Source organism: Stenella coeruleoalba (genome assembly GCF_951394435.1).
Source record: "Stenella coeruleoalba genome assembly, chromosome: 2".
Classification (NCBI taxonomy): Eukaryota; Metazoa; Chordata; class Mammalia; order Artiodactyla; family Delphinidae; genus Stenella; species Stenella coeruleoalba.
The window spans coordinates 157,667,197-157,692,318 of record NC_137147.1 but is presented as its reverse complement, the minus strand read 5'-3'; the positions used below and the strand labels follow the sequence as shown (position 1 = coordinate 157,692,318).

Sequence of the window (25,122 nt, the reverse complement as noted above, 5' to 3'; positions counted from 1 at the left end):
TCTGCATGTCCCGTTTTGTTTTTTCTCCTTGGCCACGCCCAGCGGCCTGCAGGATCTTAGTTCCCCAACCAGGGCTCGAACCCAGGGCGCTTGCAGTAGAAGCGCAGAGCCCTAACCAACGGACCGCCAGGGAATTCCCTGCAAGTCCTGTTTGAAGGAAGGCGATGGGGCTGAGTGGTAGAAACTAGGTGTACTGACCCCAAGTGTGATGAAAGACTCTTCCTCCCCGCCCCCCAAAAAGGACCAGAGACGCACTTCATCCGTGTATTTCAACCAGGTATTTTATTGTTCTGGCAACTGCAAAATATACAAATTTCCGACAGGCATCCCCTGTTTGAAAGCTGGCACAGCCTCATCCCGGGTAATTAATTCAGACAAATGTATACAGAACACAGAGAAATCAGAAATCACACGTAAAAGGCCCCCAAGCCAACCAACTAACAAGACCCAATCTATACAGCTTTCCGTCTTCAGGATCCCTTATACTTATTAAATAAATAAATAGCACATCTGCTATCAAAATAATAAAAAAATAAATTTCAAGTATTAGAAACGAAAACGTCATTCGCGTGGTTCCAACAGTCTTTCTTCCCCCCGCCCCCAAACGAAGAGCTTTGCTCACAGTCTCAGGACAGAAGAAGGAGAGGGGTGAGCCCGCCCCCAAAACAAACATGCAAAGTTAAAAATATTGGTCCCAGATGTTTTCCGGGGGGTGAGGGAGTGAGAGTCAATGGTCGGCGTTGCAGAAGTCCTGAGACCGTGGCTCAGACACACCCTTGTCCACCGCCTCCCTCCTCAGATGTCAGGCCCCTGGTCTCCAGTCTCCCAGCCTCCGCCCTCTCCCCATCTCCCCTCCCCGCCCGTACTGATGTTCTCTCTCCCCACTGAGGCTCCTGAAAACCAAGGTCCCGGGTTAGGCCAAGCGCATCTTTTGTGGATGCACTGATTTCGGGCAGTCAGAGGCAAGGGGGGACACACCTTCACGAAGACCCCACTCAGACCAGCCAGAAGAGTCAAAGTTCAGGGTCAGCTCCGACAACCAGAGAAGGAACCACAAGGTGGACATAAGAGAGCCATTCTCAAGAGCAGAGCCGCAGGTCCCTCCATCTAAACACACACACACACACACACACACACACACACACACACACACACGTCTGACAAGACAGCACGAAAGAGAGAAAGTAACCAGTCTTGCACAGGAATGTACAGAGAGACATTGTCTTGGGAAGATGGCCAGTTAAGGGAAGGGAGGATTTGAATGGTTTTGTGTGAAACCCACAAACCTGGTTGTAGGGTGTCTGAATCGTGTGCCCATTTCTCCCAACCAGAGGAACGTGAATTTTTCTACAAGCTCCTCTCAAACAAAAACCCCAAAACAGCTCCTCTCCCCACTCCCAGCTCCAGCTGTCTAGACGCCCCTGCCTCTACCCCCAGTGACTACTGCACAAGCTAAGAGGGGTAAGGATGTGGGACCCCAAAGCAGAAGGCAAGAAGGGAAGGGAAGGTGACCTTTGGCACCGGCTTTCAGAAATCCTGAAAAGGGTCATTTGGACAAACTCTATCGCTGAGTCCAAATCCATCCTCCTGGGCCTCGACACCCCCCCTCCCCCAGTCCTCGGAGGCCTCAGAGGAAAACCCGCAGGCGGAAACTACAGGTGTTTAGAACCACGTGTCCACAAGCCCTGCCTTGAACCACGCCCCCAAAATGCCACAGGTGCCATGAAGGCAAACGAGGACATTCTGTCCTCCAGAATCGCCCAAGGCACCCAGCTCCACGCTGGGCACACAGCAGACGCTTGACACAGCGTAGGGAACCGAGCTGAATCCTGCCAGGAGACAGCGGAGAGCCAGGCTCTCGGAGGAAGTGGCCGCGAGCGAGGCCTGGCTTGGGCCACTGTCCTCACCAGGGAAACACAGGACGTGATGAAGGCCCCAAAGGAGGAGGCCAGGCCCTTGTTCCCCGGCCGTTTTACGGGGTGAGGGGTCCCTCCCCTCCCCACAGGCTGCCCAACTCCCACAGCCTTTCAGAGCTCCAACCCCAAGGGCGCAAAATGCAAACATCTAAGTTCCTGAAGGTGTGACTTTCAGGTCACACTCTCTGCCATAAAAAAAGTGCACGAGCCAGCAGCCCTGGGAGAGCCGTGTCCCAGGCGCCTCGAATCCAGGCAGGAGCCTTCCGTGGAAGGTGAGGCCCCGGTGATCTTTCGGCAACGTATTTCCTCCTGCCTCCGCAGCTAGACGGTCCCACACCATCTTCAGAGACAGGACACACACCCGGGAGGGTGAGCGACACGCGGAGGGTCACTGCCTGGCTGACCAGCAGGTCCAGCTCCAGGCTCTCCCGGCCGACCCCAACCTAGCACGGGCCAAGGGCTCCCTGCAGGAGGCAACGTCCAGGCCGAGAGGCACCAAGAGCCTTCTGAAAGTCTTCAGTGTCCCTTAACCTTCAGCAGCTGAGATCCAGGCCCCATTTAAGGTTAGGACTCGGGGCAGTGTCATCTCCCCAGCACGGAAGGTCCAGAGACGAGATGAACAAGCCCACGGGGAGGCGCCGCCGTCCCGCCTCCACTGCACATCGTCCTTCCCGGGCCTCAAGGGGTCCGCGGGGCGCGTGGCCCGAAGGCCAGGGGAGCACAGGCAGGCGGGGGCCCGGTCCTCCTGGAGCAGCAGCCCCTCCTCCACGCCGCCCTCCGGGAGATGTCCTCGGGATCGCTGGCCTTGGGCAGACAGAAGGGCAGGAGCAAAGCTGCGGGAGCGAAAGGGCGGGGCGCCGGCGGGGCTGCGTCAGTGCGTCCTGGAGGCCTCCGCGCCGCTCGGGGAGCCTTTCATGTTCTGCTTTCGGGAGAAAAGACGGGGAAGCCGGTTACCATTCCTGTTGACTAGGGTTCTAAAGCAAAGACGAAAGCCATGCAGTTGAGACGTGCCCCCCTCTCCCCAACAAAGAACACGGCCCTGAAGAGCATCATTACCAAACAGTGGCCCAGGAACGTGGTGGAGGCTAAGCCCGGGGGTCCCAGGGGAGAAGGGCCGGGAGGGCCCCTGACGTCCGCCTGAAGGAGGCAGGGAGGCAGGGAGGGGAGGGCAGGCAGCTCCTGTGGGTCACAGCTGTCCTGGGAAGCACGGGTGCCAGCACCTAGCGCCCCCCCCCCCGCCCCGCCCCCGGCTCACGACGCTTTAGAGCCCAAGGCTACCCTTGCCCCAACCCGGGAAACTCTTGCCGGCTTCGCTGTCAGGCAGAGGAAGGAGTGGGGGTGGGGTTAAATCTGGAGAAGCATCAGGACTCTCCTCCCAGCAGGGTACACAACAGACCTAGGGACCTGGATTCCAGGAACCCAGCTCGGATGCTGGAACTCAAGCAAGGGAGCCGGGCAGGGAAGGCATGTGTCAGTAAAGCTCTCACCCCGTTCTAATAAAAGCAATCCTGCCCAGAAGCCCCACCCCAAAGATGCTGGCCAGTACCCAAACCCCCTTAAAAAATAGTTTTCAATCAGCTGGGAACAGACGGTGGCTGCCACCACAGCAGCAGTCTCTTGACCTACCCTCCCTGCTAAGCCACACTGCAGGAGAGGGAAGCAGAATCTTTAAAAGTGTTCTCTTGCATCCTGAGTGTCTCCACCAAGACTGTCTCAAAGGGGCAGCAGGGAGAGTGGAACCCAGGCAGACAGAAATGTAAGCATCACCAAGGCCCACTCCCCTCCCGCGTGAACCGGGGGGCTGAGGTGGAGAATCTCTACAGAGGACCATCGCAGGGCTGGCAGCACGGAAGCCAGTGCCTGATCTGAGCCTGCTCTCAGCCGGACTCAGGAGCCCAGGTGACCGACCCTCCGACCACGAGTGCATCAGACAGCCCCTGTGAGCGGCTTGTCTCCTGGGGAGGCCCCCAGCCTCGCAGCCAGAGAGGACTCAGTCAACTTGTGGGGTCAGAGATGGAGGTGCTGGCTCCCACCCACCCTGGGACACCTCATGCCCAAGGTTGGAGCACCCACGAATGATGGCAATGCAATGATGACATGGGGGACCACAGGCACAGGCCACGTCATTCGCTCATGGTGCCCCTGGCTCTGGACACATGGAGGATCTCAAGACAATGGGGCACACAAGTTCTGGGGCACAGGGTGTATGAGTCACAGACTTCACAATGGCCAGTCTTCACGCAGACTGAGACGCCCCAAGGGCTGAGATGCCATGACCCAGAGAGACGTGGAGGGGACAGGAGGGCATGCACGGAGCCATTTACCTTTCCAAGGTTAGTAAGGAGAAAACTTTGAGAAAATATGACAGACAGTTCGTCTTTCAAGCATAGTGGGGGGGGGGGGAAGGAAGAAACATGTTGGGAAAGAAAAACAAGACAAAACATCTTTAGTAGGATTCTCTTCTTAGCGTGCATTTGAAATTTAAAAGTCAAGGATGCATCGCGAGGGTCAGATGGTCCGTTGGTCCCGAGCCCTAGTGCAGCCCGTGGAGAGCGGACTGCAGGGCGGGCGCTGAGGCCCACCTGGCTGTCGTGCCTGTTTTACCAGAGCACCACCATCACCGGCATCCTCGGGCCACAACCCTAAGACCCCAAGGGCACCCCACTCCCTAGTCCCTAGGCGCTCCTGCTGCCCACGAGGAGAAATCCCCCTGGCCTGTGCAGGAGGGAACACAGACCAGAGAGCCCTGGACGTAACCACCAAAGCACAGGGCATCACATCTCCCACGGGAACAGCTACTGTGCACCAGGCCCTGACCACACGTCAGGTATCTTGCTAAGTGCTACATCCATATTCTCATCATCAAAACACCTGGACGCTGGGTCACCTGAGCGGATGCAGGCGTGATGGGTCCAGAGAACACATTTTTGCTGAACTGAAGGGATTTTGGCTACAGGCATCATGAGCCTTAGAGATGGTCAAGTTCAACCTTAGAGGGTTGGGGGATGTGCCTGAATGGCCCCCTCCCAGCAAGAAGATTTCTCTCCTGGCAGCATCAGGCCATGGGTCAGAAGGAACAGGATACACACAGATGCAAAACCATAAGGTTCCAAACCCAAAGGCTAGTTTTCACACAAGGAGAACCCTTGATTCCAGGGCATTCTGGGTGCAACGCCTGGTGTCAAGGCGGTAACGGACGTGGGGACTGTTACTCTTAAAGACTGAATTCAACGGGCAGGCCCACCATTAAATAAACACATCTTGGCCACGGGAAGCAGCTGCAGGGGAGAGGCTGCAAGAAAGAGAAAGGAAATTGAACAGCTCGGGGCCACGCCCCACAGGCTGCAAACGTCAGGAGCCCAGGATAGGCAGGTGAATGGGACCCTGGGTGTTCTGGAAACCAGCAGAGAGAAAACAGCCAGCCTTTGGGACTGGGAGACCCATTCGAGGGCTGGTTCTGCTACGAACCAGCTGGGTGACCGTGGGCGAGAGACTCACCCTCATCTGGGCAACAGGGACAGGAACTGCCTTGCGACCTCCTGGGGTTATATTTTAAGGACCAAAGACTCGGGATGTGTACAAGCCGTAAAGTGATGAAATATATTTCTCAACAGGTGGTACCACCTAGTCCAAGCATGATGCCCAACAGCTCCTATTTTCCAAGAATAAGCCACGTTTCTGCGTGAATTAGTCCAGGTAGCCTAACCAGCGAAAGGGACGCGGGGTGGGTGTGACTCGTGGCGTTGGGGATGATATTTCAGGGTGTCTCTTATTAAAACTCTGCAACATAAAGGCCTCAGTTCCTTCTGGGGCTGGGGGCCACCGGAGCAGAGGAAGCGCTGGATTATCCAGCAGCTGCTAACACTGAACTCTCTGCAGAGAAAAAGCTGCACCCCATCCTGAACGCGACCGTAAATGTCGAGCAGGTTGTGATACAGGACAACCCGATGCAGAATGATGGCTCCCAAACAGACCTCTCCAGAGCCTGGGGGTCCCGGAGCCCCTGAAGGTGGGGGTCCTTGCCAGGACAGGAGGGAGAGGCTCGGGTCCTCCACTCTTTGTTTTGCAGGTTAGGCTCTGGGTAAACTTTCCAGGGCTTTCCCGGGAGAGGCCCAGAACTTAAAAGACAACGTCAGTAGGCACAAACCCAGCTCCCGTCAAAATCTGACTCTAAGAGGGAAAAAGTAGATAGACAACCAGCCACCAAGCACTGCAAATACTAACAATCGCCCCGGCCCCGCGGTGGCCGCGGCAGCAGGAGGAGGCGCCAAAAACCCGCCGACTTCCTGTATCCTTTTCTGAAAATCCATGAATCCCTTATTCTTCCTCCCGTCCCATCTTCCTCCTTCAGATGTCACAGAAACTGGCATTACCCTCAACACTTTTAACAGGTAGGAGGCCAAAAAGCAAAAGTATTCAGAGAAAAATACTTACAAACAGGCTTTCCCTAGCAAAGGCTGCAGAGAGAAAAGGTGGGAGAGAGAGTCAGTTGAGGGACAGGGTGAGGGCCCAGGTCATCGGGGACCAGGCAGCCTCCGCGGGGACAGAGCCCTGGACCCTCCCGGCCTGGCCAGCCAGTGCCCCTGGACGCTGCCCAACCCCCGCCCGGCCGGTCCCCACAGCGTCTGTGACTGCGGCCTCTAACCTTCCAACTATGACCCCACCGTTTACACCAACGCAGGATATCACTGACACACCACTTCAGTTCTCAGTTTTCATAAAAAGCACCTCTGACGTTAGACCTGAAAGGAGCACTAATTAGACATCTCCCAGCCAGTCTACCTCCCTCATTTTAAAAAACAGGGAGACTGAAGGCCCGGGGAGGTGACGGAACCTGACAATAAAACCCCAGAGCCGGCGCCAGGAGCAGACACCACCATGTCAGAGTCTCAGCACGATCACCCCATTGATCAGCCCTTGGCAGTAGCTGCTGCTCCCCCATTCCACAGATGCGAAAACTGAGGCCTGAAGAGGTACGATGGCCTGCTGGGGCTGCACAGCACCCCCCCACCCCCACACAACACATTTTCAGACAACACACGGTTTAAATGCGTTTTGGGGGAAACGCAGGAAGAGCTTGTGGGCCTTCAGCACCCAGCTCATTAACAAATCCAATTCGAACCTGAGCCTGTGTCAGAGGCCAGGCGTGGCGGGTTGGAGGTGGGGGAGACCACTGGGTGGGACCCAAATTTGTGCCCAGGGATTTCTACGTCTCACATCCTGGCCAGGGTTCTCGGGTGTTGTTGAGGAAAAGGGTGGTTTTCTGAAAAAAAATCTTAATGCCCAGTAGCCAGTATCTTTTAGCCTTTCACCATCACAGTGAATGAAATAACCTAAGAATGAAATCTAATTGGTTTTCTGCTTTGGGGTTTCTTACTACGTTATAGGAGAAAGTGGCTAATTCCAGGTCCTCCGGCCCGGGTTCCAGCCCGGCCATGCTGGCTCCGTACACGCTCCCAGGGCCCCATCTGACAAGAGCTTTTCTCTAACGGGGAACGATGGCAAGGGAGCAAGTGAGGAAGAATACTCAGCGTGTGGACAGAAAAGACGTCCCCGGGACACACAGAAGCCAACAGCCCAGAGCTGGATGGAGACACCTGAACTGGGGGTTGCCTTCAACTTTTAGAAGAAACTGTTCACCAGTGTGAATGGCTCGCGGACACTCGGCCATTTCTTTGCTCTGCCTGGTTCTGCCCGGGCAACACCACCTCCCCAGAACGGGCGTGTGCACGCACAGCCAAGGTCTCAAGGACGGATCCGGGGGTCCCACACTCAGAGCGGCATCCGTGTCCTCTCCCCGCACACCCCCAAGCGGGCCTGGGTCTGAGGCCGCCACCGCCCCACCGGGCACGCTCCTCCCCAGCAGGCACGCTCTCCCCACCCTGCACGAGACTCGACTCAGGAAGGAGAAGGGGGTCAACGCACTTGTCCGGGCAGCTGCGTGGGCACCTCCGGGGGCAGGCAGGTGGGCAGGGCAGCGGAGGTAGAGGCCACATGCTCCTCAAAGCTGTTGATGCGAGGCTTTTTGGTGGGCTCGGGGCTGGCTAGTGGGGTGACACTATTGCGTCTCATGAGCGGGTTAGGTCCCTTCTTTGCATCCTAAGCGAGACAAAGACAAAAGAGAGAAGGCGACAGTTACGAGGAAAAGGAAGTCAATAAGCCAAAACAAAAAATCCAAAACCAAACCAAACACATTTCTCTGCTTCCAGATTTCACTGAGACCACAAGCCCGACCACGGTGAACGGCCCTGGACCGAGGGGCTGCTGGCTCGTCCCGTGTCTAGCGCTCGGCGAGAACAAGGGATGATCTCTCCTCCCGAACCCCCTACCCGATCATTCCAAGACACCCACTCAGACAGACACGATGTTCGCAAAGCAGGCGAGGGAGGACGAGCAGGACGGTTCTGCACAGACAGTGATGCAGTTACAGCAGGGAAGAGATCAGAAGAAGGACCTTGCTGCCAGCCTCCAAAAACACAGAGGCAGGGGTCCTGGGCGTGAGGCTTGGGCGACCGCTGGGGGCGGCAGGAGGGGCGGGGGGCGAGCGGGTGTGGTGCTGGACCCCCTCCCACTGACCTCAAGCCAGGATCTTCACCGCTCCTGTTGCCAGCGAGAACACCCAGCTTAGGACAGGAAACGCAAGCCTCCCCCAGCCAGGAGACCAAAGACGCAGGAAACCGCGAGGGCCCAACACCAGCCTTCCGACAAAGTGACAACTCCAGTGAAGTGGGGACCTCTGAAGTCCCCCAGGGCCTGTCACTCTGTAGCTCGTGGCCCAGGAGCCTGAGCTGGGGTCTGTCTCCAGCAAGCCCCTGCCTGCCCTGCTCTGAACAAATGAAGTGTTCAGGGGCCACCAGAGCCCAGTTCGGGCCCAACCTCAAGAACCCGGCTACTGGCAGTCCAGCGGGGAGGCTGCTACTCCTGGAAGGAGGGCAGACGCGCATCCTGCCACCCCGGCTCAGGAGGTGCCGTCACAGCCAAGGGAAGCCGTCCGCCTTCGCTTCGGTCAACCAGCCAGGCAACTGCCGTGGGAGCTGGGATTTTAATGCCAAAATCCTCTGGCCAAGCTCCCTGGGAACAGGGACAAGAACATCACACTCGGTGTAAAAGAAAGGGTCGGACTGATGCTGGCAGAGAGCTGGAGTTTGACAGTCGGTATAGAGTAAATTCAAACTTTCTTTCACAATGTACGCCTGGGCAGAACCCTGCGCTGCCCTTGGGAGGCCCAGCCAGGCTGACCACCGAATTCCAGACCCCACCCTAGAGGGGGGGTCAGGTGCGGCCCGGCATTGGGGTCTCCTGGAAAATCATTCCACCCGCCACTGCTCCCGTGGCTAACTCCCGAATCACGGCTGTGTTTCCCAGTCCCACCCCTTCTTCACTCTTATCGTCTTCGTGGGAATCCGGGACCTGAGTGCATGCAGATGACTGAGTGGATCTGTGGGTTCCGTGACTCTGGAACCTGCCATCGTTTAGCTGCCCCGGAGGAAAAGGGGACAGTAACTGGGCTACGGTTACGTTTAAAAGAGCAAGAACGTCTTCCTCCTCAACACTCACTTCTCGGGTCAGGTGGTGGGGGAAGAAGCGCGGCAAGAAGGAAAAGGAAGACGATGCCGAGAAGCCACCCGACGGGCAGGGAGGGGCACGCGGGCGCTGAGGGAAGGGAGGGCCGCCACGGAGGCCGCTGTTCCAAACGAGACAGAGTCCACCGACGGACACAGCCAGCCCTTACAAGCAAGCCGCCGGGGGTGGGGGGGGCGTCCCCAGTGCTGGCGCCCCCTGGTGCTGCCGCCTGCCAGCATCCTTCCCAGAAGGAGGACAGGGCAGGAGTGTGCGGGGGTGGGGTGGGGGGCAGCGAGCTCGCACTCACCTCCGACCTCTCCCGATGCGTGCTCACGGACTCCACGTTCAGGTAGATGGATTCTACTCGGCAGCCTGGGCGAGGGCAGGGAAGAGGTTGGCGACCGGTTAGAGGGGCCCCGCGCTCACAGCCTCACCGCCACCCCACCAGGGAGACGGGTCTCGGAGGGGCTGCGTCACCACACTCACCGTAAGCGACAGGCGTCAGCTTCAGGACAGCATGAAGGGGGCATTTCAGGTAGGGCATCTCCTCTGAGAAGGAGAGAAGGGCCCACGGTGAGACTGGAGACTTGAGGGGGGACATTCCCAGGCCTCAGTGAGAGCTTCTGCCACGTGGGGACCACCTGCAGAGGCCTCACTGGGCAGGGTGTCCCCCCCCCCTCCCCCCGACTCCCGCAACCCGGCCGCCGGCCTGCTGTGCTCGAGGCAGGCGGCCCTACAAAGAATGAGCCGGGGTAAAAGAGTCAATTTCCCAAACGATTTAGGTGTCAGGATCCACATTTAAGTGTTAAGAGTAACGTCAGAGTTTTCTGGGCTGTTAACTCCTTAGAGGTGAGCTGCCTCTTCCCCACCCGACCCACAGCCCCTGAGACGTGGAGACACAGGGCTTCCGGGAGGCTGGTTCTCGAAGCCATTAAGCCCACCCAGCATCAAACTGCTTGAGTGTCTTCCAGGGGCTGCAAGGAAGCGCTAGGCGGGGGGAGGGGGAGGGGACGCAGCCTTTCCTCACCCCTGGCAGCAGGCTACCCCAGCTCTAAGGCCAGTTTCCTCTCCCTCTCTCCTTTGCGGGGGCTGTGACTGGCTCCCTAACCCCCTGATCCCCCAGGAGAGGATGCATCGGAGGACCAGGCACCTGCGCTCTTGTCCAGGAAGTAGGCCAGGAGACAGCGCAGGACGGCCTGGTGGCAGATGACCAGCACGTTCTCCTGTCGCTCCAGCTCCATGATCACAGGCTCCAGGCGCTGGACCAGGTCCTGGTAGGACTGCAAGGCAGAGGGACGGGGCACCGAGTTGGAGCAGAAGCCTGGCATCCGTGGCCACACCTCTCCCACTTATACACCAGAGACCACACGATGGATCCTCCGTCAACCTCCCCCCCTCCGCCACCATCCGTGTGCTGCATTCCTCCCGGGCACTGGGGGACCCACCCCAACTGCCCTCTCCCTCTCACTGCTCCTTCCTGACCCTCACCCTCCACCAGGAAAGTGAGGGAACGGGGCCCTGACACACACTACAGCGCATAACAGCCCTGAACACGTTATACAGAGTGAAAGACCACAGGGTGTACGATTCCACTGACGTGAAACGTCCAGAACAGGGAACTCCAGAGACAGAACGCAGACTCACAGTTGTCGGGGGCTGGGGGGGAGGAACTGGGACTGACTGCTAAAAGGCTGTGGTTTATTTATGGAGCGATGGAATGTTCTAGAATTAGTGGTGATAGCTGCACAATATTGTGAAATATAAGAAAAACCACTGACCTGTACACTTTGGTTAAAATGGTGACTTTTATATGATGTGAATTTTATCTCAATAAAAGAAAATTGAAAAAGAAGGGGTAGGCCTGTACCTTTAAGACCACCGAGGTTCCCTCCACCCCTAGTCCCCTCTCTCACTAAGCAGGTCCCAGGGAACAAGGGCCTGGGAGGGACCAGGGACAGCGTCCTGGGCTCCAGGGAACTGACACGCTGAGCGGAAGGAAGCACCCACTGGGTGTCACCAGGCTGAGCCTGCGGAGACCCCAGAGCACCGCCTACAGCTGGACTCTCCGTTCAGTGCTGCAGGCAGCTGCTCGCTCAGCCCGAGGGGGCCACACAGCCTCAGGGTCCCTCCACCAGCATCGATGGAGTCAGTACAAGTGACTTGCTGACGTGTCTGCCATGTCGCCCACAGTCAAGGGGGCCCTTGTGTCCAGTGAATCACCATCCAGGACTGTTTTTCTTTCCTGAGTTGTCATGTACGTCATTAGAGAAAGACATCTGTCCCTGCTGCTTGTGGGAAACACAACTGTGCTTCTCTGGGAGCTGTTTACAAGGTCCAACTCGGGAAGACTCGATTCAAAGGCAGACGGGCCAGGGCGAGCATCGGTACAGGGTAGCGGGGTGGACGCAGGGGCCCTTCCTCCCCGGAGTCACCAGTAACGGGTCCCTCCAGGTCCCTAGCAGCCCGCCTCCCCAGCCTCGCCAGACACAGTAGCCTCAGAAGGACCAGCTCAGCTCCCTGCCCACAGCACCCCAGCCACCTGCCCATCACTTGCCCAGCGCACACAGGCCCGAGCCAGAGACGCAGAGGGAGCGGGCGGCACGCACCTCCCCGGTGGGGTAGCGGTAGTAGTACTTGTCCTGCTCGCGCAGCGCGTACTCCTCGGGGTAGGTGTCTTTGATCTCCTCGTAGGTCATCTCCTCACAGACGCCCTGGGGGGAACACCCAGAGGTCACTCGAGGCAATACCCGCCACGGCCGCCCCGACCTGGCCAGCGCAGCCCCTGCAGGTGGGAAGCGCTCAGGACTGCCGGCGGCTCCCGGCCCCGGACTCACGGCGTCAATCTCGTTGAGCGCCTTCCACTGCTCGTAGGGGAGCTGCAGGGCCTCCGCCGTCTGGATGGTGCTCTTCAGCTGGCTGGTCCACACCTTGAGGTCCTTCAGGTTCTGCTCCTCCACAAACTTGCTCAGGGCATTGGCGAACTGGGGGTGGGGGGGGAGACAGCGGACAGGATGAGGGGCTCACGCCGGACCACCAGCTCTGCCCCTCCCTCCCAGAGAAACAGTGCAGGGCCGGTCCCCGTGCACAATGGGGTCGGCCACACTGTCCTCACTGCTGGTGAGGGGGGCCTGGGAGCAGCCACTGCACATGTACCCCCTCCCCTCGGACACACACACACACACACCCCCCTCCCCACAGGCTCAAGAGACCCTCCACCCTCCCCAGACACATATACGTACACACACAGACACACGTGCATATACATACCCAGAGGAACACACACAGACATACATGCACAGGTACACACAAGGGCACAGAGACACAGGGACACACACACACGGAGACGCACACAGGGACGCACAGCCCCACCCCTCGGCTTCCTGCCCCATCCCCGCTCTCTTCCTACCTTCCTGCCCCTGCTGGACAGGCCCGAGTCCCCTCCGATCTTGCCCTGGAGGTTGTGCTCGCTCTCCCCGTGCCGGCACAGGTAGATGGTGCGGGGCTGCACGTGGATGTTCATCAGGTAGTACACGATGCGGCTCTGGATGTGGTCCTGGACCCTGTTCACCAGGAACCGCCGGCCCACGTCGATCACCTTGATCAGGGACAGGTCCCTGCACAGGAGGGCGACCAGCGCGTCAGAACACTGGACAGCACAGCCGGGGCAAGGCCCCGACGCCGCCCCAGCCCCACTGCCGAGACTCAGCCCCAACCGATCCGCAGTGTCAGCTCCTGGGGACACAGACGGAACCTCTCTTCTCTGAGAGTCAGGGGGTCTGAGTCTGTAATTCCCGCAGAGGAGTGAGCGCTGGAGAGGCTGGCTGGCCTCCCGGAGCACGGGGAAAGAAAAGCAAGAGGATGGAAAAGAAAGCAAGGGAAACATCAAAGGACAGGAGCAAGACGGGGCTCAAATATTCCCTTTCCACACTTGTACACAGTGTCTACAACACCGAATATGTCATCAAGAGTTTTCTTTAAGATACTTAAAAAAACAGTTTATAAAAGTATCCAGGAGCAAATGCTTCGTGGGAACATCAAGAATAATATTCAAAGCCCCGAAGTAGGTAGCTCAGACGGTCACCTCTTAGGAATTACCTGTCACATTTATCGGGGTCGAGGGGCTGGTAGCTGGCTTCATAGCAATTAATTCTCTTCATGAAATCGTCCATAGCTTCTGCTGAGTTGCAGTCTTTGTAATCCGGGCTGGAGATTTTCACTTCCTGTAACACCACAAAGAGGCAGCTGATAAATCATGCTGGAAGGCTTTCTGCTTAGAATGAAGCAGGATTTGGGGCTCGCAAGCGGGGAAAAGCACAGACGGGCTCAGAACGATGATGACCCTACCCAGCGTTTTAAGAGAAAAAAAAAAGAGATATGGCTGGACGCTGAGTCATAACCCCAAGCTTCCACGGGGAGAGCACCCAGGGCAGACAGAGCCTCTCAGCCTGGAAGGGCGAACACAGGAAATCCACGCAGATTCTAATGAGCCCCTCTGAATGGGCCCCGATTCGGGATCAATCCAGGAGCCAGGTCACCACCAGACAACCCAGCCTTCAATTCAGCTGAGTTCCCATAAGCACCTACAGCGTTCACCCCACCAAGCGGAGGTTGTCCGTAAGCAAAAGTGCACCGGGAGGTGCTGGTGGTGCCCTGGTCCCACGTGCCAGGCAGGATTCCTCCTCCACTGCCCAGAGGTGGGGGCAGCACGCACTTGTCGCCGGTCCCCAATGGATGCTTCTCCGCCTGGACTGCGTGTCCTGTCCTCCTGCCCAAGGCTTGCTCTCATGGGACAGAGACGGAGGAGAAATGCCCCTCGGGCCTGCCATCCCCTATAACTGACCAATAGGCCTGAGCAACCTGGCAGATTTCAGGGAAACTGCCAGGATGTGTTAATGCATGTGCTCTTTTCGTCCTCAACAACGACCACAACCATAAAAGAGAGGCAGGCATGCTGCAAAATCCAAGTTCAGCGGGGAGTTTCATGGGTGCATGGTTACGTTCCGGGAAGATGAAAAAGTTCTGGAGGTGGATGCTGGGGATGGCTTCCCAGCAATGTGAATGTGCTGAGGGTCACGGAGCTGAGCACTTAAAAACGGCCCAAATGGTACCTTTTATATTATGTATATTTTAGCATGATTTAAAAAAAAATCTCAGTTCACAAACCCCTTTCTCCAGCACAGCCTTTGCATAAAAAGCACAACAGAAAGGCCTAAAGACTGCAAAGTTGCTTTGAGGCTTCATCAGAGAAAGAGATCTCTGAACGCGGAGAGGGTCGGGGCAAACAGATCCACGGATTCACAGAGGATGAGACAGAGTTTCTGGCCAAAGCGAGTGTAGACGGCTCACTGGGGAAAAACGATTCTGCAGCTGCACTCTGCTTCCCTACCAAGTGGAAATGGTAGAACCAAACCAAAGAAATACAGCAAAACCCTTTGTTTAGAGCATGGAAACTTCCATTTCCTCCTACTCTGAGCCTCTTCCTTTGGGGCCACTGAAACCAATCTGGACTGATTTTCTACCATTTCAATAGCTCTTCCTGAAATATGAACTCATTTCTGAGAAATGCGTGTAAATATTCCCACTGCCTTGGAGAAAAGGCCCAACACCAAAAGCTAACTAACTCCCAGCATCCCTTTAAAGGATGTGCACTTGTATGCGGCCAAACTCTAGCGCTCCCTGCAGAAGTGTCGGACCAGCTTTTCTTTACAGGTAACGTCTTACTCTGATGTATTTAAGCTGGAGAAGAAATTATCTACGATATAAGAAAGGGAACTGCGATGAAGTCTTCATAGTAACCGTTTCCGTTTATGAGCTATTGTTATCAAATAAAATTTAAGAATTAATCAAATTAAACTGCCAATTACCCTCAATTTACCCAGGCAACTTCCCCTTGGTACAGGGAGAGGAGAAGGAAGATGGTTTAACCACCCACGTTCTTCCCAAATTTGGGAATTCTGCCTTCTGTCCGCTGAGTCCTACGTGCTTTTGTCAATACACAACCGTTCTTACCTACCAGGGGCCTTTAGAGCAAAAGAGACCAGCCTGCTACCTCCTTTCCCGTCCGGAGGGGTGAGGTGCTCTTTGCCCTAAGCAGTCCCATCACCCCCCAACAGCCAGGCTCCTGCCACCAACAGAGACTGTTCGAGGTTCCCCAATTTCTCTCTTATGTCCCACAAAGACAGCTTTCTGCCAACCATCTGAAAGGACCTTGATAAAGCCAGTCCAAGTCACAGAATGTGCTTTTAAGTTAAATACCGCTCTGTCCTTCTGACCCCCCGATCCCTCCTCAGACAAAATCAACAACCAGCTGGGAGAGCCAGCTCTTTCTCAGGGTGGCTTCTCTGGGCCGACCCAGTCCCTCACTTTTCTCAGATTAGCACACTACAAAGGGTCTTACCATGATGTTGGAGGCCACAACTGTAGGATCATCACACACAGACTCAATGAAAAACACCTGGGACGAAGCAAGACAGAAACGCTAAGAAACAACAAATGTGGTAACACAAAGGGCCAACTTTGGTATCACTGTGATGTCACTACCACACTGGAGCAGAAAGGACCCCACTCATAAATCCCCAAATACAGAAAAAGGAACCAGCCACTCAGTCCTGAGTCCTCTGCACCCGCCCCCAATAGAGGGATGCTCCCCCTCCCTAGTCGCTGTAACCCCCAAGAGCCCCCACCAGTCAGGCCCAATCTGTAGGCAGCAAAACCCAGGCAGCGGGAGGGGAAGGCCCGAGCACGGAGCACAGGTGCTCCAGACACAGGAACCAGCCAATCCCTGCGGGGCTTCCCTTGCTCCTGCGCGCTCCGAGGCGAGACGAGAAATCAGGCTCACCTTGAAATCATTTTCTTTGGCAAAATGAAGGATCATGTGTCTCCTCTCTCTAGTAGTATTGGTGGCGTCGAAAACCTGGCAGGGAGAAAGAAGGGCAGTGAACAGAGCCCAGTTTGAGTTGAACAGTGTTTGCCAAACCACCAGAGGTCAGGCCTGGTACTTCCTGGGGCTCCAGGAAAGCCCTCACCCTCCCAGGCCCCCCATTGCCTCCTCCTGCACTCAAGGATGGAAGGGGAGGGATGGGAAGAGAACTTAAAGCAAAGGAACAACAGCCATACGCAGGGGAGGGAGCACAAGGAAGGGATGCTGGCTCCCTCGGCTGCAGCCACCCCAGGTCCAGCTGCCTGTGCCCCCGAGTCCGCCGGACGATCACCTTCCCCCCCGAGTCCCTGTGCTGCCCTTGCCCCCTGCTTCCCTCACAGCTCAGGCCAGACACCTGTCCCAACTGGAGGTGTCCCCACGCAGCTCTGACTACATTCCCTCCCTCCCAGGGCACCATCCCGCTGGGATCGGAGACAGGGCTTATACTCCAGGCTTACTGCAATTTGGCCCCCTTCCTTCGTCAGGTAACTTTTGACATCTCTCAAGGCAGCCAGCGCACACTGCCTGCAACACACAGAAAGAGCATGGGCGCATCAGAGCCGGGCCGTCGCAGGAGGACGCGCAGGCACCCCCAATTCACCCCAACGAGCGGGGTGACCTGTGATTCTACGGCTAAACTGCTCAGGCAGGCAGGACCGTCAGGCCCGAGGCCCCCGATGGGAGCCCCGCACACACGGCTGCGGCACTTGGGACTCGGCCTCGTGCCGGTTGCACACTGAAATTCCCCTGGGAGCTTTCAAAACACGGATGCCCAGGTCCTGCCCACAAATGCCCACTGTACCCATCTGGGCAGGGCTGTGCCCAGCTCCCAAGTGATTCTAAAGTGCAGCTGTCACACTTCAGTTCCCTGGTCACTTTGAGCTGAAAAGAAAATCCTTTTCCCACGTAAACAGATGATTTTCCAGGAAAATGATTTAGTTCATTCCTAATGAGATGTTGTTGTCGGACAGCGGGATCAGTGAGGCTCAGAGGCCGAGAGGCTCTCGCTGATACACAAGGAGGGGGACCAGCTGCCTCTCTCTCACCCAACCTGGTGCTACAGAGCACCCATCCCCCTCCGCCCACCGCAGCCCGGGCCTCACTTGCGGACTTTCATGGCCTCCTCATTGTCCGGGCGGAAGAAGTTGTAGGAGCTGTACTGCTTCACGGCCTCCCGGCGGTACTCGCCCACGTTGAACACTGGATGGAAAAGAAAGGTCCCTTAGCTGACCACGCTGACCACCAGAAGGGCCTCCCACGGTCAGGATCGCTCTTTCCAGAAAAGAAAAGCAAGCCGGCACATGACTTGAATAAGATCCCGATAAGACCCGGAAACCAGACAGTGGGCTCTGCGTCCTGCGCCGGTATCGCTTGGCCTGCAAGGCTGCCCAGCTCCCCCAAACCCAGGACCTTGTTTCTCCAGGGTTGCCTCCCATGGCCCAGCCTGCAGGCCGGCCTCTCCAGGCCGGGGCTGGAGCCTGAACCTGAGAGCAGGTGGCAGCCACAGGCCTAGTGAAGATCGGGGCCGTGATGTTCGCCAGCGCACTGGGGGTGGAGAGAGTGAGGGCTCATATGCGTGGCCGGGGCCACAGCAGCCCTTCTGCAGATCAGCAGCCCGCGCCCAGGGTGGGCAGTGGGCGCTGAGCCAGTGCTTAGTATAGGAAGCACTGCTCTGGGCACAGGGCGGGGTGGGCAGCAAACGTGAAAAATCAGTCCCCGTGCTCAACACCCCCCGTGGAGGTGGGAAGACCGGCAAAGATTCGCAAAAATATAATCAATAGTACACAGCACTTTATGACGGTCAGTGGAGGAGTGTCACAACTAAGGGCTTGGGGAACTTAAAGGAAAAGATCCACACAGACTGCGGTGGTCAGAGAAGGCTTCTTAGAGGAGGTGAGGGCTGAGCTGGGCAGGATGCAGGGCAGTGGGAACCAGACAGCAGCCGGTGAAAAGAGACCCTCCCCCTCCCATACACAGCATGCAGGATGGAGGGCGGCACAGCCGGAAAGGAAAGTGTGTCCCTCGACTACAGGGACAGCACCCTGTCAGATGGCCCTGCAAAGAGAGTCCCAGCAGCTGGAGAGGGAAAGGCCATTCTTTTTTGGGGGGGGGGTGGTCATGGCAAGCAGGAGGGTGCCCTCAGCCTGACAGCCCCGGCCTGGGGGCGCAGGCTCACCTTTCGTGGGGACGCCAATCCAGTTGAGGTAGCGGGTCAGCTTCTTGGAGATGTACGTCTTCCCCCGGGCTGGGAGGCCCACCATGACGATCACCGTTGGGGAGTTGGTGAGCTTTGGCCCACAGGCTGGGGAGAGCAACACAGAAAGGGCCATGGATAAAGCAGCCAGCAGGGCCCACAACAGGCTTTAAAGAATTCCACGAGGGACTTCCCTGGCAGTCCAGCAGTTAAGACTCCGTGCTCCCAATGCAGGGGGCATGGGTTCGATCCCTGCTCAGGGAGCTAAGATCCTGCAAGCCTCACGGTGCGGCAAAAAAAAAGAAAAGAAAAGAAAGAATTCCACGGAAACACAGCTTTCATTCCCACCTCAAAGCCCCTACATTTTACAATCCAGCGGGACTGGGCCCCTGGGGGCCAGAGCCCTTGGTCACACAGCTCCCTCTTGCTTTGAGGTCCACACGGCAGGGACCCCAAATTCCCAGCCTGACACCTGAGGGCCCAAAACCCAACCAGGAACAAATTACTAACCCCAGAGCAGAAAGCACCCCTGGGGGTGTAAGGCTCACCAGTGATGATGAGGTTATCAGTAGGAGAGGTTGTTTCTGATGCAACATAACATGTAAATCAAGGCGGCAAGTAGGAGCCCTGGGGGGTGGGGCCCCAGCGGCGGCCAAATGACAGACAGAAGCCTATTGTCAATGTCCGCACCGCCATGCACGAAGTCTGCATGGCCTTCCTAAAATAAGTAATTTTTAAAAGGCAATTTTCACAAGTAAGAGTTTATCAAATGCAAGTAGGTCAGGGACCCGGAGGCTGACTCCCACAAATTTATCTGTCCCTGAGACTCTCCTGCCCCTTCCTGCTCCCCGCTTCCACCAGGTCACATGGGCCCCGGCAGGGGCCCCGGAAACCCAGAGGGTCTTGCCTGACTTTGCTGAAAGTCAAAGGGGATTTGCAAAATCCCCTCCTGACTTTGCTGCTGAACCACTGTCCCACGTTCCTCAGAATCTCAACAAAACAGCAGGGAGAAAGGTTTTCACTGGGTTTGAAGAAAGCAGCCCAAAGAACCCTGTTCTGGACATTTCAGGTGCACTGTTTCCTCGGCTGGCGTCTTGCCCCTGAGATGCTCCGGCATCCTGGTGACGAGAGTGTTCTCGAGCCTGGGGCTGCCCATGGGAGCCAGAGACCAGCCGCCTGCCCGCTCCCTGACCCGCAGATGGGAGGCAGGGAGGGCCGCCAGGCCACTGACAGCACAGGCTTGAGGAGATGCCTCCTCTTAAGCTGAACACCCCGACACAGCCCCATGATGCTGGGCCTGGGGGCCAAACTGAGGTCACGTGTCCAAACACCGGCCGTGCTGTTGCAGGGTCTGCTCCTGGACCTGCAGGCTGGGGCCACAGAGGCAGCCAGCACCGCACGCAGGGGCTGTGTCTCCTTTCATGTTTCTAGACCATCGGTGACCTTCTCCACACAGAGCGAGGAGGAGAAGGAAAAAGGCCATCGGGAGGCCAGGAGACACGAGGGAGCCACAGAACCCCCTGGCTGGGATTCCCCAGCAGCCATCGGCCGGGAACAAACAGGTTCCTAGAAGACAGAGGCCATTTCCCTGCCCTGCGTGAGCACACGAGTGGGGCAAAGACGCGCCGGTCGGTCATGTGTCACTCCGGCAACTGCAGGTGACCCATGAGAAAGTGAAAGTGTCCTCGCCTGTGCCTGGAAACGATACTCATTCTGCTCACCCTTCCCCCAAGCCACCGGTTTTCCCCTGGTCTTATCTGATGTCCCCACATGCCACTGCTCTCAAGAGCATCGCACACAGAGACAGACGTGCGCACATGCACGCGCACACACACACACACACACACTCTCAGCTGTGCACATACATGGAATACTTTTGTTGGACGCATGCCAAGGAAACAGAGACAGAGGCTGACTGATTTATCAAATCGGGGATTACTTCTATATCCACTAATCGTATGCACAAATCTCTGGCAGTAGGACACTTGGGGAGGAAAAAAAAAACCCCATAAAGACACGGCAGAGTAGATATCTGAAGCCAAAAATTCAAGCTGGATCTCAAACCCAAACAAACCATCCCTCCTTTGTCTGGCGAAGCAGAAATGATTCCTCTCTTCCTTTGGCTTCTTGCGTGAGATTCAGAGAGCTGCCAGAGGGATGGCCAAAGGTACCTGCAGCTGCCCCTCCGCCCAGGGGTCCCCAAGACAGAAGGGAAACCACGAAACCTTGCGGCTAAACCTTCGGGTTTTACTCTTCTTCATCCCTGCCCCCTCTTTTTTTTAAACTCACGACACATCTCAAAGTGCTTCCACGGTCCTATAATCACCTGCCTCTGCTTCAGTTCCCCTCTGACTCTCAGTTTCTTCTTCTCTGCAGACCTTTTTAACCCTCCCACCTCTCATACCTTCCTCCCTGGAGCTCTGCCTTTTCATCTTCCTCCCCAACAGCACAGGGATTTTCACAAGATTTTCCAAAAAGTACTTGTGTGTAAGGGGATACACAGAGGTTAGTGGGGTAAAGAAGCAGTCGTCTGAAGCCCCTGGACAGAGGCTGCATTCGCAGGTTCCAATTCCAGCCCTGCTCCCTGACTGAGCTGCTAACCTCTCTGATCTATGTAACCCACTGCCTCAAGCAGGCAGGACAGCTGTCCCGGCCCGCGGCATGGACACCACAACGCAGGCTCAGAAAATAAAAGAAACCAATGGAAGACACTTTGCCGCTGCTCCCATACCTCCTGCAAGCTTTCTTCTACTCAGAGGCGCTCCTAAATGTTAACCTCAAAAAGATGCCACATCACTTGTGCTCTTTCCCTACGAGTAGGTAAGTCATGTTTCAGTGCCGAGTTTCAGGGGAACTAATGGAAGACTGACGGCCAAGCTGTAGCTGTAGACAGGGCCAGTGCTCAGGATAGCCCCATGGAAGTTCCACGGCCGGGTGTCTACAGTAACCATGGCAACCTGCTCCCCTGCCGCTGCCCGGCAAGGGCTGTGACCCTGCGGTGATGCCACTGCCCAAGAAGGGCTCTCTGGGGAATGGGTCCATGTGATTGGCCCTGGACTGTGCTCCGCTGAACACAAACCCTCTCCTGAGATCACACCAGCCCAGAGAGTCTGCTTGGTCCGTGTTAAGAATACACATCTAGGGACTTCCCTGGCGGTCCAGTTGTGGAGACTTCGCCTTCTGATGTAGGGCCTGTGGGTTTGATCCCTGGTCAGGAAGCTAAGATCCCACATGCCTCGTGGCCAAAAAACCAAAACATAAATCAGAAGCAATGTTGCAACAAATTCAATAAAGACTTTAAAAACGGTCCACATCAAAAAAAAAAAATCTTAAAAAAAACAAAACAAAACATCTAAGTGAGCTTGCCCCAGGCAGGTGGGCTGAGGCTCTGCGGGGTAGAGAGACCCCAGCTCAGCAAAATCTCTTTTCAAAGCTCTTCTGGACTGTGTGGTGGATGCCAAACTCATTCATTGCTTTGCACGCACATTTTAACTCGCACCTAACCTTTGTGCAGCAAACGGCCCTCCCGACCCGACACGCTCTCCGGCAGACAGCGAGGGATGGGCATTTTAGTGAATCAGTTGACAACACAAGAGCGTGGTGGCTGAGAGGGTCTAGAGCCAAGCAGAGTTCAAGGCCGGGCTCTGACACTTCCCCGGGCCGTGGACAAGTTACTTGATCTCTCAGGGTCTCGGTTTTCCCTTTCTGTGAAATGCAGGGATGCTTCAGAAAGGTTCTCGGGAGGATTAATCACAAGATAATATGTGTAAGATACTTGCTACGTTGGCCTCCGTCAGCCATTAAGGCTTCATCATCCCAGACACGAGGGAACTAGGACCCACGAGTGAAGGAGGTCCCCCTGCATAGGCAGTGAGGGACAGACCTGGAGCTCACCTCCGTCTTTCTCACCCGCAATCCTTCAGTCCCTCCTTCCTCAATCAGTGGTTCTCAACCAGTGGCTGAACCTAAGAAGCTTTTAAAAACCAGGATGCCCGGGCCCCACCTGCAGCAATTCTCACGTGGTGTGGGGCACCAGCATGGATTTTTTTCCCAAAGTCTCCCCTAAATGATTTTAAGGTGAAGTCAGGGCCAAGAATCACCTCTATAAATTATAGTGGCCACCCAAGGATAAGGTCAGGATTTCTCTGGAAGGTTTCCTTCCCTTCCTTCCCTCTTTAGGTTGGAAAACCATCAGTGGAGCTAAGCCCCTGCTGAGATGAAACCTTCTCTCAGCAGACAGTACACAACCTACTTTACAGAGATGAGGAAACTGGATTCCGAGTGGGGAAACGATAAGTAAGTCCAGACCTGTACACAGAACTCTCAGCTTTCTGTGATGACAAACAGAAAGGATCGCCAGCTCTCGCCCGTCGAGGATTTACTTCTCTGTACACTTAGCTGATTCACCAAGTCAGTAAGTCTCCCTGAGTTATGGTCTGCGCTTGAAGGAAGCTGCAGGTTTTGTAAGAAGCCCTTACCACCATGAAGGTGTAGCAACGGGGCCCCTCACCGATGTGTTTCAGAGGTGGAAATACCACCAAACGAATCAATCTGGGGCTTTGTACTGTGCTTGTTTGACTGCTCTTTATACATCAGCAGTAGTGTTTCCGCTGCCCTCTTGTAGTTTTCACATCTCAGAGGAGGCTGCCGTACACCCCCAACTAGGACAGCACTTAGAAAGACGGGAACAGGTTCAGAAGGGAGAAAATCCACCCAGCGTTCCGAATGCCACGAGAGAAGGGGGGAGGGGCAGGGAATCTGGAAAGACGCCAAGAAGGGATACCCTCTCTTCGCTATTGGATGAGAGACAAATGTGACTATATAAACGGTGACAGACGCTGCTACTTAAAATAATGGCACGTAAGCAGTAAATATCCAGGGTACAGATATTTTCATAAGAAAAAAACATAACCCCACAGCCACAGGCAGGGATTCCAGGAGTGGGCGGGGACAGGAGACTTAATCCACCAGCTTTAGCAAGCCCCCCCACCCCCCACCTCAAGCCGTGAATTGTTCCGACAGGGATTTTCAGGCAAATCTCTCATCTGCGTGTGAGACGTGCAGACTGATAGATTCTAATGGATGGGTCTGTGAAGCCTGGAGGAAAAGCATGGCTGCATACTTGTGTCTCTCACAATCACGCGTCTGAGCGGACGCCAGCCAATCTCAGCACCCCGGCCCCGGCTGGACCTCCCAGCTCTCACCCCACCGTGAACCCCAGGGAACGACTAAATGTGCGTGCGCATTTGTATGCGCACGCATACAGGCGTTTAGAGAACCAGCCCGTATTTGTATGACCCATTACAGTTCACCGAGCACTCCATCAATATCTTTTATTCAAAAGTCAAAAAGGCTCGGGCTGTTTCTGCATCTCGCCATCTCCCTCAGGATTTCAGGCGGGGCATTCCTCACTACCAGTAGGTTTTACAGAAATACAACCAGACCGTGGTCAGCCTGTTCAGTGAGCTATGTAAGAGCATACCTGAAAGGCTGGTGGAACAAGACACCTGCAAGGCCCCCAGCCCTCGGCTACCTTGTAAAGAAGCCCAGCTGTCCTTCAGGCTTCTGTAGCCCGCTGGACCAGAGGGGTCAAGCTGGTGGAAGAGCACCCCCCCCGCCCCCAGTGTGGGGAGCACCTGGCCAGGTCCCCATCAACAGGATGACCTAGGAGCACCCCAGGGCCAGCTCTCCCAACCTCCTGGGGCAGGTCCGGGGTTGGTGGGGGGCGGGGGGGGGTGAGTCACACCTGGGCAAAGCCTGGGGAGAGGAGCTGTCATCGTGGCCTTGGTGACCATCCCCTGAGAAACGTGGCAGCAGAGGTGGTCAGCAGGCCACCTAGTGCCCAGGCTCTGTGGATGCCTAAAAACCACCTGGAGGGTTTGCACTTGGAAGCCCACGTTTACCTCTCAGGCAACCTGACCTGACCTGGAGCAAAACACGGCTATCTCAGCCTGGCCACCTGACAGCCTCCTGGGCGGGTTCCCTGGAGGAGGAGTGTCGCCTTCAAACCACCCGCACCACCCTTTTAAGAGGTGCTCTCTCCCTGGCTGGGGACGGAGCCCAAGGTAAACCTTCCCAAAGCATTTATGGGCCACGACGGACAGGGCGAGGAGGTGAACTGCCAGCAAATTCCGAGCTCAGTGAGTGTGTGTACACGCGCGCGCACGTGGGAAACGTTGCCAACTGTGCAGTCACCCATCCGCAGACACCCCCCCCCAAAACCTGCACAAAGACTTGGTTCCAGACAACTCTCTTGTAGACCCCAGCACAGGAGCTAGAGGTGGGAGCGCGGAAAGGAAGAGAGGAGGGAGGTAGCAGTAAAGAGAGAGAAGACAGGTAAAAACCAGAACTAGAGAGAGAAGATTAGAAATTCATAGAAAGAAGGAAAGAAATACAGGAGATATATAAAGAGAGAGAAACATATAGAAAGATGGAGTGAGAGGGAGTGGAAATACAGAGGTTGAGAGATAAATATATAGGAGGAAAAGGCGAGATGGAAAGAGGTAAAAAGGAAGGAGGGAAGGAGGGGG

At 56.1% G+C, this 25,122-nt stretch overlaps 1 protein-coding gene across 4 annotated transcripts in view; it reads right to left on the bottom strand.

Annotated features, from left to right (window-relative positions):
* Positions 1–263: 263 nt before the first annotated feature.
* The window catches only part of PFKFB3 (6-phosphofructo-2-kinase/fructose-2,6-biphosphatase 3), an 85,728-nt gene continuing 60,869 nt past the window's right edge, over positions 264–25,122 (bottom strand). For 2 of the 4 annotated variants that reach the window (XM_079914352.1, XM_079914349.1), the window contains exons 2-15: positions 18,575–18,700; positions 17,502–17,598; positions 16,857–16,923; positions 16,318–16,392; positions 15,877–15,933; positions 13,575–13,699; positions 12,886–13,093; positions 12,314–12,460; positions 12,086–12,190; positions 10,630–10,759; positions 9,966–10,028; positions 9,787–9,851; positions 7,842–8,015; positions 264–2,838 (exon numbers count right to left, since the gene is read on the bottom strand). In XM_079914352.1, the coding sequence (XP_079770478.1) occupies positions 2,788–2,838; positions 7,842–8,015; positions 9,787–9,851; positions 9,966–10,028; positions 10,630–10,759; positions 12,086–12,190; positions 12,314–12,460; positions 12,886–13,093; positions 13,575–13,699; positions 15,877–15,933; positions 16,318–16,392; positions 16,857–16,923; positions 17,502–17,598; positions 18,575–18,700 (1,490 nt within the window). In that variant the 3' untranslated portion in view covers positions 264–2,787. Of the gene's footprint in view, positions 2,839–7,841; positions 8,016–9,786; positions 9,852–9,965; positions 10,029–10,629; positions 10,760–12,085; positions 12,191–12,313; positions 12,461–12,885; positions 13,094–13,574; positions 13,700–15,876; positions 15,934–16,317; positions 16,393–16,856; positions 16,924–17,501; positions 17,599–18,574; positions 18,701–24,338; positions 24,663–25,122 lie in introns of those variants that run through there. The other 2 variants (XM_079914351.1, XM_079914350.1) reach the window with 2 other exon arrangements.